Here is a 12,661-nt window from a genome sequence, read left to right on the forward strand (position 1 = left end):
ATGAGCCGCTATTCATCCTTGGCGACTTCAACGCCAGAGTTGGCAGAGACCATCACAGTTGGCCATCCTGTCTAGGACAGTTTGGTACAGGGAAGATGAATGAAAACGGACAGCGCCTCCTTGAACTCTGCTCCCAACATGATCTCTGCGTAACCAATACCTTTTTCAACGTCAAACCCCAGCACAAAGTTTCGTGGCGACACCCAAGGTCGAAACATTGGCACCAGCTTGACCTTGTCCTCACCAAACGCAGCCGTTTAGGTAGTGTCAGGGTGACACGCAGCTACCGCAGCGCAGACTGTGATACTGACCACTTGCTCGTGTATAGTAAGGTGTACATCCAGCCGCGAAGATTTTTTCGCTCCAGAAAGGAAGGGAGGCCACGCATTGACACTGGTAAGACTCGTGACCGTTCAAAAGTATGCGAGTTTGTCCAAGCACTTGAAGAGGCCTTGCCCCGTCAGCAAGAGATGGGAACAACTATGGGACGCTATTTATGATACTGCGATATCTATCTTTGGGAAGAAGACAGTCAAGTCTGCTGATTGGTTTGAAGCCCACACTGAAGGGCTGACGCCCCTGATTGAGAAGAGGAGACAGGCACTGGCTGCATACAGGTCCTCTCCCAGTGAGGAGAACGTGCAGGCGCTCCGGTTTGCTCGCAGTCAAGTGCAGCGGGTTGCTCGGCGGTGTGCCAACGATTACTGGCTCCAGCTCTGCTCCAAGATTTAGCAGGCCATGGACACTGGTAACATGCGAGGAATGTACGATGGGATCAAGCAGGTCATTGGTCCATCACAAAGGAAGACTGCCCCACTTAAGTCGGCCACAGGCGAGATTTTGAAGGACAGAACCAAGCAGATGGAACATTGGGTGGAATACTATTCGCAGCTGTACACGAGAGAGACCGTAGTTACAGAGAGAGCCCTGAATGCCATCTAACCTCTGCCCACCACGACTGAACTTGATGCTGAACCCACCATGGAAGAACTTAGCGACGCGCTAAAAGCACTTTCTTCTGGAAAAGCCCCAGGGAAAGATGGGTATGTCTACACTTATTAACTAAGCTAATTCAAACTAACGCGTCTAGAACTAAAAACTAGTTCGAATTAGCGTTTTGCTAATTCGAACTAGCATGTCCACATTAAGTGGACCCTGAACAGGGCTTAAGGATGGCCGGAAGCAGTGCCGGCAGGGCATCAAAGGAGGACTTAGAGCGTGGAGATGCTGTCTCAGGCTAGCAGAGGGCTGCGCTTAAAGGGACCCGACCCCCACCTCGGACAGACAGTTCTCAGGGGTGCCCTGCTTGAAAACCAGTCCTGGCTTGGAGTGCCCGGAGTGCCCACACTGGGCACATCACACCACTCGGCCATCAGCCCGGCTGCACTTGCCGCAGGCTGCCATCTGGGGAGAGGGGGCAATTGGGGGGCTGCAGGAGAGCTTCCACCCCCAGAAGCCCGCAGAGCCAGCCCAGTCCTCCCCATCAGGGGCTCGTACCCCATTCCTCCCTCACCTCCTTCCACTTACCCCTCCCTAGCCCCCCTTCCTGATGTACAAAATAAAGATAAAGTTTCTTCCAACATTGACTCTGTCTTTATTGAACAAAACTGGGGGAGACTGGGAAAAGGAGGTGGGAGAGGGGAAGAGAAAGGCTGGGAGAGGGGAGGGCAACTAACATGATCAGGGGTTGGGAACAGGTCCCAGATGAAGAGAGGCTACAGAGACTGGGACTGTTCAGCTTAGAAAAGAGGAGATGGAGCGGGGACAGGATAGAGGTCTCTAAAAGCAGGGGTTGGGTAGAGAGGGTGCATTCATAAAAGTTCTTCATGAGTTCCCATAAAGAAGGACTAGAGGACACCAAAGGAAAGGAATGGGTAGCAGGCTTGAAACTAGTAAGAGAAAGTTGTTATTCTTGACAAAGCAAATAGTTAACCTGTGGAACTCCTTGCTGCAGGAGGCTGTGAAGGCTACAACTAGAACAGAGTTGAAAGGGAAGTGAGATCAAGTCATGGAGGTTGGGTCCATGGAGTAGTCTTAGCCAGGGGGTAGGAGTGGTGTCCCTGCCCAAAGTTTGTGGAAGACTGGAGAGGGATGGCACGAGACAAATGGCTTGGTCACTGTCTTCGGTCCATCCCCTCCAGGGTCCCTAGGGTTGGCCGCTGTGGGCAGACAGGCTACTGGGCTAGATGGACCTTTGGTCTGACCCAGTACGGCCATTGTAAGCTCAGGGCTCAGGGTCGGGGGTCTCAGTGGACCCCCTTGATTTTCATGCACACCTGCTCCTGGGTGTCCAGGCTGGCAGCTCTCCTGCCCTAGCCAGCCACTTTCCTGTGCCTAGTGCGGAGATCATGGACGAGGTCCACGATGTCCGCACTAGCCCAGGAAGGTGCCCGCCTCTTGCGGTCCCGGGCAAGCTCCCGGGAGCCGCCAGCCTGGTCCCGGGAAGAGGGGGTGGGCTGGGGGACATCGGGTGGGTGGCTCTGTGCCGTGCCAGGTGCAGGGTCTGCTGGCTGGGTGCTGGCAGGCTTGCACCTGGCACGGGCACCGTAGCCAGCCCGTGCCCCTTTAAGGCTAGTGTAGCGCCTATGAGTGTTAGTTTGAACTAACGTCCGTTAGTTCGAACTAACATTGTAGTGTAGACATACCCGATGGTATTCCCTCGGAAATCCTTAAATGCGCTAACGGTACCCTAGTCTTAGAGCTGTATGGAATACTCTGCCAGTGTTGGAGAGAAGGCAGCGTACCGCAAGATATGAGGGATGCTAACATCATTACTGTCTACAAGAACAAGGGTGACAAAAGCGATTGCAACAACTATCGCGGCATCTCCCTTCTCAGCACCGTGGGGAAGCTATTTGCACGTGTTGTCCTGAAGAGGCTCCATGTTCTTGCAGAGAGAGTCTACCCTGAGTCTCAGTGTGGGTTCAGAGCTGAACGGTCCACCATAGACATGGTTTTCTCTGTTAGGCAACTACAAGAAAAGTGCAGGGAACAGAACAAACCTTTGTATGTTGCTTTCATCGATCTGACCAAGGCATTCGACCTTGTCAGTAGAAAAGGTCAGTTTGCGATTCTGGCTAAGATCGGCTGTCCTCCAACTCTGCTCAGCATTGTTAGGGCCTTCCATGATGGCATGAGGGGGACCATCATATACGATGGATCCACATCCGAACCCTTCGAGATTCTCAGCGGAGTGAAGCAGGGGTGCGTGCTGGCTCCAACACTGTTTGGCATCTTCTTTGCAGTTTTGCTCAAATATGCCTTTAGAACTGCTACAGAGGGCATCTTTCTCCGCACGAGAACAGAAGGCAACCTCTTCAAACTGTTGAAGACCAGGGTGCTTACGAAGCGTCTAAGGGAGTTCCTTTTTGCTGTTGATGCAGCTATTGCTGCTCACACTCAGCAGGAACTGCAGTCACTCATAACTCGCTTTGCAGACGCATGTATGGAATTCGGCCTCACAATCAGCTTAAAGAAGACCCAGGTGATGGGCCAAAGCATGAGTAACGAGCCATTGATCAGTGTGTTAGATTATGAACTGGAAGTCGTCCATGAGTTCGTGTACCTAGGCTCTACGATCTCGGACAACTTGTCATTTGATAGCGAGATTAACAAGCGCACTGGAAAAGCCGCCACAACGTTCTCCAGGCTGACGACGAGAGTATGGGCCAATAATAAGCTCACTGTACACACCAAGGTGCAGGCCTACACAGCCTGTGTTTTGAGCACACTGTTGTACGCCAGTGAAACATGGATTTTGTGCTCAAAACAAGAGCAGCGGCTCAACACACTCCACATGCGCTGCCTTAGGTGTATACTCGGTATCTCATGGCAGGACAAGATCCCCAATAGCGCAGTGCTTGAGAGGGCGGGCACTGTCTCCATGTTCACCCTTCTCAAACAGAGGCGTATGTGCTGGCTTGGCCATGTCTCACGCATGTTGGATGGCCGAATACCAAAGGACCTTTTCTTTGGCGAACTGGCGTCTGGAAAGAGGCCGAAAGGGTGACCTAAATTGCGCTATAAGGACACGTGCAAGCGTGACCTCAATGCTCTATCAGTGCAAACACCTGGCATTTGCTCGCCTTAGACAAATATGCCTGGAAACAGGGAGTGAAGGAAGCTCTTGCTATGTATGAAACTACCTTGGTGAAGGAAGCGGAAGACAAGAGAGCCCTCAGGAAGATCTGTGCCCGTGATACCAGAGCGACATCTGCCTACTGCTGCTCACTGTGCGGAAAGGACTGCCAGATTGCACAGACACAGACACAGAAGATGCTGCTCGAATCAGTCCAACAGGGGCGCAAACCCATGATCCTTCGGGATCGAAAGATGCCTACAATTACGATTATGCCCTAGCAGGGGTACCGGCGCCACCCCTTAGAGCGCACGCCACGAGAGCTGTGGCAGCCTCCACCGCTTTCATGGTGCAGGTTCCCAACCTGGACATCTGAAGAGCCGTGACATGGTCCTCTCTCCATACCTTCGCCAATCACTATGCGGGAACACATCAAGCGAGGGAAGGCACTGCCCTGGGCAGGGCGGTCCTCCACTCCTATGTAGCTTCAACATCTGGCACTCCTCCATAGGTTCTGCTTTGGAGTCACCTAATTGGAATGCACATGAGCAATCACTCAAAGAAGAAAGAATGGTTACTTACCTCGTAACTGTGATTCTTCGAGATGTGTTGCTCATGTCCATTCCAAATCCCTGCCTGCCACCCTTTCTCCGGAGTATATAAGAGTATGTAAGAAGGAACTGAGTTGGTGAGGGGGCCAGCAGGGGTATATATGGGCTGATGTTGGGGGCTCCCCACTGGCCCTAAAGGTACTGCTAAGGGAAAAACTTCCAATGACACACCTAGTTGGAATGGATATGAGCAATACATCTTGAAGAATCCCAGTTACGAGGTAAAACAAAAAAACAGGACTGTGTAGCAATTTAAAGACTAACAAGATGGTTTATTAGGTGATGAGCTTTCGTGGACCAGACCCACTTCCTCAGATCAAATAGTGGAAGAAAATTGTCACAACCATATATACCAAAGGATACAATTAAAAAAAAAAGTGAACACATATGAAAAGGACAAATTAAATTTCAGAACAGAAGGGGGATGGGAGGGGGAAGGTAAATGTCTGTGAGCTAATGATATTAGAGGTGATAATTGAGGAAGCTATCTTTGTAATGGGTAAGTAACTGTTCTTTCTGGAAGAATCCCCCCTAAACACGTATTCCATCTTTTAGGAACATATAGTCATGTCTGTGAACCTCATTTCCTTTCCAAGTTGTAGTTACAATGGGTGAGATGAAAATTCAGATTAGAAAACAGTACTTGAAAACTAAATGGATACAGTTTGTGAACAATGCTGTTTTATTCCTTAATGGGGGGCACATTCTTCAATAGGCTTTATTGAGGGCTTGAGGAGCAATATGAGTTATTGGATCAGAGGAGAGGACTAAACATGATGCTTTAGAAAACCTTCTCCCCTCAATTTGGGGTTAATCTAAGAAGATGTCTTTTTGCCTGTTTTCTTCTCCAGGTATGGTATGCTGCCTCCTATGCAGAGTTCGTGAACCAGAAGATCCATGACATATCTGAGGAGGAAAGGAAGGGTAATTTGTTTTTATCTCTTTCCTTCTTCTCTGTGGCTGCTGTATTAAAAAGAGGTGTCTGACTTTATAATAGTGGTCCTGATCCTTCAGGCAAAAATTCAAATAGGAATTTTACCTATGTAAGAGCAACAGTTTCGGACCCTCCATTTGCTGTTATAGATGCTAAAATCATGGTAATTTAGCCTCATGTTTAAGGGCTTCAGATAATTACCAGAAGGGTGGGCAAGAGATTTCTCCCACATATTGAACTATATTACTAGGGGCTGCAGAAGTGGGGGTTGCTTTTCTCTGAAGCATCAGGTGACTGATGATGGTAGAGTTCTGTACTTGGAGTACAGTGGAAGAATCCAATATGATCTATCTGTGTTCCAGTTGTTTTTCTGGGAAGTTTTGTTGGACAATGTAAAATACAACAAAACATAACCTATGGTAAGGAAAACATCCCCAGTAGGCAACCTCCTGTCTCAAATAATTTCTTCAAAGTCTCAAAGAGGTTTAACCACTTATATAAACAAAATGATTTTTGCTGTCTTTTAAGCCAAGCTTAAATTTCTAGGTATTTTTGGACTGTATTTTAGTAATTATGTATTTGAAAGTCTTATGTGTTGTTTAGAAATGCAACTTCATATAGGCAATTTGTTAGGAGATGGAATTGGGGGCAATGTAAATATTTAATTTCTCCGGATCTTCAACATAAATATTCCTCAATCCTATTCACTACCTTCCTCATTTTTCTGCTATCGGCTGATGTCAGCTTGTAGACCAGGGGTGCTAAGAGTGAAGCCTGCAAGCCACGTAGAGCAATAGAGTAGATTGATGGCAAGACACAATCTTCAGTATGTAAGTGTGGCCTACAGAGACGACTGGGGACAAAAGGGCTTGGAGAAAACTTGAGATGTTTAATTGTTGCTGACTGACATGCTGTCATTGATACTTCCAACTTGATATAGTTCTCCGAGACCAAGAGAAGAACTGGCCATGTTATGAATGCAATCGTCGCTTCATGAGCTCAGAGCAGCTCCAACAACACCTCAACACCCATGATGAGAAGCTGGATTTCTTTAGCAGGTATTTATCATTACACAGAAACTGGGTATCCCAACTCTCAGCAGTGAAAGGTGAATCTGAAAAAGTCTAGCGTTACTATTATTATTTATATAGCACTGTAGATATGCGTGGTGTTTTACAGAATTAGAAAAAGAAAGGGGCGCTGCCCTGAGGAGTTGACAGACCTACTCAGACAAACCTGGGACAGGAATGTAGGGAAATATCAGTGGGGACGTGATTGACATAGGTGACTTTGTATAAGAAATGGTTTAAAGGAGGAACAGAAGGGCACTTATATGGGAAGAAGGGGTACAATCCTGTCTCATTGAAGTCAGTTAATGTTTTGCCATTAACCTCAACAAAGTCAGGATTTTAGCCATTTGGATACTTATAAAAATTACCCTGGCCTCTTGAGTCTACAGAATTCGGCTTGAAATCTCAAGAGAATCAACTTTCTAATGATATTTTTGATGCATCAGTTTCCAGTTGGGTCAGAAATAGAAAGTACACAAACATCCAAAGATTACAAGTGAGAAAAGTAGCCACAAACATTTTAAAGCACAAAAGGTTTGAATCTATAAATGGGTAGCAGTTCAGCAGGGGCAAGGGAAAATATCCCTTATTTTTTCCAAACCTGATAGCCAGTTGCTTATTAGCATTTAAATGGCTGCTAAAACATCCACATAAGAAATTGAACCCCTCAGCTTGCTGTCTGACATCAGTAGAGAAACATCTTTCTTGGGACAGATGTTATGCTTTCAGGTTTTAATGTTTTCTAGGATGCCTGAAGGGCAGCTACTGGCTGTCACTGTAGAAGATTTGATAGGAACCAGTAGCTTCACTGCTTAACCTCACATATATTTGTTTGGCATGGCATTTTATTCCCATTGGGGTGGGATAGAAGTATGCAGCAACCAGAGACCCAGTTTTTGCTCCCAAGATTTCTTCACATTTTCTCATTTACTTGAGGCCATTATTACTCAACTGACTGGTTAGTTTAGTGGGGATTGCTTAGAAAAGGTTCAGGAAAAGAGTAGATTCCAAATCCATGTCCTCTTTCTCTAACTCGGAGCACTGTCTGTTCTGCAGAGCAAGAGGCAGAGGTCGCGGGAGAGGAAAGAGGAGGTTTGGGCCAGGCAGACGGCCAGGGCGTCCCCCAAAATTCATGCGCTTGGAAGTAACCAATGAAAACGGGGAAAAATGTGAAGAAGGAACACAGGTATACTTGGGGGAGTGGTGGGAAAAAAGCTCATCTATGATGTAATCTCGTGATTTAAACCTGTGTTATTTGAGGACAGAATGAGGCTGCTAGTTTTTATTTTCTGGCAGTCGCACCTGAGCCTGGGGAAAGCACAGTAATTTATTGCTAACTTGCACTGCTACAGTACTTGTTATCTCAAAGCAATTCACTGCTTATTGAGCAACAGTTATGGGATAGGACCCATTTAACAGTTCCATGGCAGCATAAACAGCTGTTTGGGGGGGGGGGGGGGGGACAGTGGAAAAGTCCATTCCAGTTGAAACTGCAGTGGAATTTGGCTGGGATACTAGAGTCAGGTCTACACTAGAAACTTGCTATATAATAATGTTGGTTATGGGCATGATTCTTTACAGTATTTTTATACAGCAAAATGCCTTGGATGTATTTATACCAGTATAGAAGTCCTTTTTCTGATACCGTTTATTCATTTGGGGAACTTATATAAGCTATCCCTGCAAAAAACCCTCTTTTTTGCCAGAATGAGGTGCACCTCGTTTTGGAGGTGGGGGAGTGTTACTAGTATATCTGTGCCAATAAAATCTTTCTAGTGCAAACCAGAACTAGAGTTAATGCCCTTACTTTTATGAAAGGTGTCAGAAGTGATTAGTGATTCAGTTTTATGTCTCAGTTGAAAAGCGACATCTGGAGCCCTTTGGTGTCATGCCAAAGCATTGGTTCAGTACTGACTCAGAGGGAAGATTGCATATGCTGCATACAAATTTTAATGCAATGCTTTGGAAGAGCCAAGTCTACATAATTGGGGACTCCCTGACTCAGAAGAACAGAGGCATATCATCAGAACTAATCCAAAGAACAGAAGGGAGTTGCAGTATGGGATGCGGACCTGAAGGTTCTAATGAACGGAGGAGCTTGGTTCTCACTGGAATGTATTAAGGAAGACTGTGCTAGGCTGGGAAAGATGCATAAAGAAATGGAGGCTCAGGTGATCTTTAGTGGGATTCTGCCCATCCTTAGAAAAGGAGAGCAGAAGTGAGACAAGATTAAGATGACTAACATATGGTTCAGGCAATGGTGCTACAAGGAGGGTTTGTCCATGGGAAAACCATTCTCATGGGAAGAATTTCACCTGCTCACGGATAATAACAGACTTCAAGGGTGGATACTTCAACTGATCAAAAGAGCTTTAAAAAAGGAATTCAAGGGAGACAGCTCCATGCCAGATTGTAATATTGTGTGGGAAGAAAATCAAGCAAAGGAGGATACGGCAGTGGAGAAAAGAACAAGAGAGGGTTTGAGAATGGACAACATTCCCACTGACAGTAACAGTCAGGTGATTCTGGCAGAAAAATGAGTATACCTAATTTGGCAAGAAATCTGTGCGAGGTCAAGCAGAAAAAATAAGGGTGTCTGTACAGCAGTGCAAGAAGCCTAGGTAACAAAGTGGAGGAAGTAGAGTGACTGAGTGTGATAAATGTGTGGAGGGAATGGTACAGCAAGGTTGCCTATAAAGGCATATGGCCTATCCACAATCACTATTAGCACATACCATAGAACTCTAACCTTTATTATCCAGCTTTCCCTATGAACCGAACAAGCAGTGGACACGGGTCCAAAAGTGAGCTCTTTCCTGTGGCCACTAGATGGCACTGCAGCTTCACACTTTCCCCTTATCCCCTTATCTGAATTTTTGATTATGCAATCTGGCCCTGATCCCAGTTAGATCAGATCAACAGGGTTCTGCTGTATCTCCAACAGCTGGACATGGGACACTAGATAAGGAGGGCTCTGAGTCACTACAGAGAATTCTTTCCCAGGTGTCTGGCTGGTGAGTCTTGCCCATATGCACAGGGTCTAACTCAGTGGTCACCAACCAGTAGATCAGGAGCCTCTGACAACTGGTAGATCTTGGAGCCTCTGACAGGTAATCTTGACTGATTTGGCCAAGAGGCTGTCAAGTGCAGCATGGCAGCTGCCCCTATCCCCACTGCTGCGCATCTCCCGCCCTTTGCCTTGGAGCTGCCTCTCCCCCCAGAGCCTCCTGCTTTCTGTGCAAAGCAGAGAAGGGAGAGGAGGGGGCACTGATGTCAGGTGCCCCCCTCCCACTCTATATTGTGTCTCCACAGAATGGATGGGGGGACAACAGGGCTTGGGATAGAGGGAGTTTGCTGGCTGCTTTGGAGAGTGGGGCAGGGCCAGAGTATGGGCGAGCCTACTTTAGCCCCACTGCACCACCACCCAGGAGCCACCTGAGGTAAGCAATGCCCACCTGGAGCCTGCTCCGAATCCCTGCCCCAGTCAGGTACCCCCCCAGGCCCCTGGACCCAAACTCCTGCCCAGAGCCTGCATTTTGAACCCCCTCCTGCACTCCAATTCCCTGCCCCAGGCTTAGCTCAGAGCCCCGCTATCACTCCAAATCCTTTGGCCCAAGGCCAGATCCTGTACCCCAACCCTCTGCCCCTACCTGGTGAAAAAGACAGAGGATGAGGGAGGATGGAGTGAACAGAGGCAGGTGGCCTCAGAAAAGAGACATGAAAGAAGTGGGGCAAGGGTGTTTGGGTCTGAGGTAGATCCTGGATCGCATTTAAATTCAAAAAGTGAGCTTGTGCTTAAAAAGGAGACCCCTGGTCTAACTGATCATAGGATTTGCAGTCAGGAAGGAATTTCCACCTACGTCAGACTGGAGGGTTTTTTCTTTCCTCTGCAGCACGGGGCATGGGACACTTTCTGCTTTGCACTAGAGCAGGGGTGGGCAAAAGGGCCTCTGTGGGCTGGATCTAGCCCACCAAGCGGGTTGATCCAGCCTGCAGAGGCCCTAATGCCAGGCCAATTAGGGCCTGGGGGCAGGGGAAGCACACCAAGTTTCCTCTTCCCTGCCAGGAGCACATAGCACTTGGAAGTACATGCTCCTGGCACGGCGGGAGGAGACTTCATGCTGTCCCCTGCCCTCAAGCCCTGATTGGCCTGGGGGCGAGAGGAGCACATGAAGTTTAGTCTGCCCTGCCCCCGCCCTGTGAGGAGCACATGGCACTTTGAAGGAAACTTTGCGTGCTGCTCCCACCCCCAGGCCAGTCAGAGCTTGGGGGTGGGGAAGCGTGTGAAGTCTCCTCCTGCCCTGCCAGAAGTATGTGGCACTTCAAAGTACTATGTGCTCCTGGCAGGGCGGAGGAAACTTAGTGCACTTTCCCCGCCCCCAAGCCCTAATTGGTCCTAATTGGCCTGGGGGTGGGGGAGTGTGTGAAACCTCTTCCTGCCATGCCAGGGACATGGGTGCTTAGTGGGAAGGAGGGGGCAAAGGGGCGCCCCCACTCCCAGACTAATCATGGTTTGTGGGTGGGGAAGCCTGGAAGCATCCTGGTTCCGCCCCCTCCATTTTAGGCCCCGCCCTGGCCAAAAATTATTGCTCACTCCTGCACTAGAGTAAATGGTGGATGCTGTGTAACTTGAAGTCTTTAAATCAAGGTTTGAGGACTTCAGTAGTTCTATCACCTGCGATTTCAGGATGGCAGCTTTAGATAATCATAATGGTCCCTTTTCGACTAAAAGTCTGTGAGTCTAAGGGTACCATGTAGATTAGTGTACTCGAAAAAGGGAAATGAAGCGGCAATTTAAATAATCGCCGCTTCATTTACATCAAAATGGCTGCCGCGCTGTGCCGATCAGCTGTTTGGCTGCACAGCGCGGTAGTCTGGATGCTCCGCGGTCGACAAGGGAAGCTCTTGTCGACTGCCCCAATAAACCTCATTCCACGAGGTTAAATCGCCGCTTCATTTCCCTATGTTTAGAAATCTCATCTACATGGCTCCGTTGTTGGAGCCATGGAGCCTAGACATACCCTAAGTACTGATTAGGAATAGTGCTAGTTATCCTAGCTGCTCCATGTCAACTCTGAGGACACCATTGCTAGGGAGAAGGGTATAGCAGAGCATCTCATTTAGGAGGCTTTCAAACTCTGCAGCCACTATCTCTGTGGTAGAGTTGGAGAGTTCCCATTACACTGTGGAGCACAGGAAGAGAGACCTGATGCTCTCCTGTCTCACATGACTTCTGCTCAGTGCTGTGAGTTATCCATTGCTTAAACAAATTATCTTGCCCAGCTTTTCATAGATTTTAAAGTCAGAAGGGGCTATCATCCTCATCTAATCTGACCTTCTGCACAGAACTTCAATCAGGAATTCCTCATCAAGTTCAGCAATTTGTGGGAATTTACCAACCAAACCAGGATTTGAATCCTGGATCCTCAGATTAACAGTGTGTACTCAACTGAGCATTCGGGGCTCATAACTGGATGCATCGTTCCTCCTTGCAGCTTTCTTTTTCTCCTCCTCCTCCTCCAGCTGTGATTTGCCAGGACACTGCTTGAGTTTAGATGCCCTTGGCTCTCCACTTCATGTCTTTCATCTTATCGTATTTATTTTGTAAGCAGTTAATGTAACAATCAATTATTTTTCTATAGTTTATTGGAATCGTCTATCCTAGAATATTTATTGGAATCTGTCGGAGGAGAGTGTGCAGTTTGGAGAATTCTGCTTCTGACTCCCTAGGAGGCCCCCTCTTCTGCACTAATTCAGATAAACAGAAAAGCAGCTCTGCTGTGAAACACATGTAAACTACACACACTGGTTGTTTCTACTGCTGCCTGGAGAGGTGGAAAGTGGGAGTCAGATAGGAAAATAAACAGGGCATAATTGTATGTCCCAGTGTCTTACTCGCAGCTTCACCACTCCCATTAGTGTGCTGGTTAGGGCAAACTTTGAATGTGAAAACAGAATATTCCAATTA

The 12,661-nt window shown here is 47.7% G+C and overlaps 1 protein-coding gene across 5 annotated transcripts in view; it reads left to right on the plus strand.

Annotated features, from left to right (window-relative positions):
• Positions 1-12,661, plus strand: part of LOC102452223 (PR domain zinc finger protein 10-like) — a 103,318-nt gene that overhangs the window by 45,035 nt on the left and 45,622 nt on the right. For all 5 annotated transcript variants that reach the window (XM_075909729.1, XM_075909728.1, XM_075909727.1 and 2 more), the window contains exons 9-11: positions 5,541-5,613; positions 6,564-6,681; positions 7,750-7,879. In XM_075909729.1, the coding sequence (XP_075765844.1) occupies positions 5,541-5,613; positions 6,564-6,681; positions 7,750-7,879 (321 nt within the window). The remainder of the gene's footprint in view (positions 1-5,540; positions 5,614-6,563; positions 6,682-7,749; positions 7,880-12,661) is intronic.

Source organism: Pelodiscus sinensis, chromosome 26 (assembly GCF_049634645.1).
Source record: "Pelodiscus sinensis isolate JC-2024 chromosome 26, ASM4963464v1, whole genome shotgun sequence".
Lineage (NCBI taxonomy): Eukaryota > Metazoa > Chordata > Testudines > Trionychidae > Pelodiscus > Pelodiscus sinensis.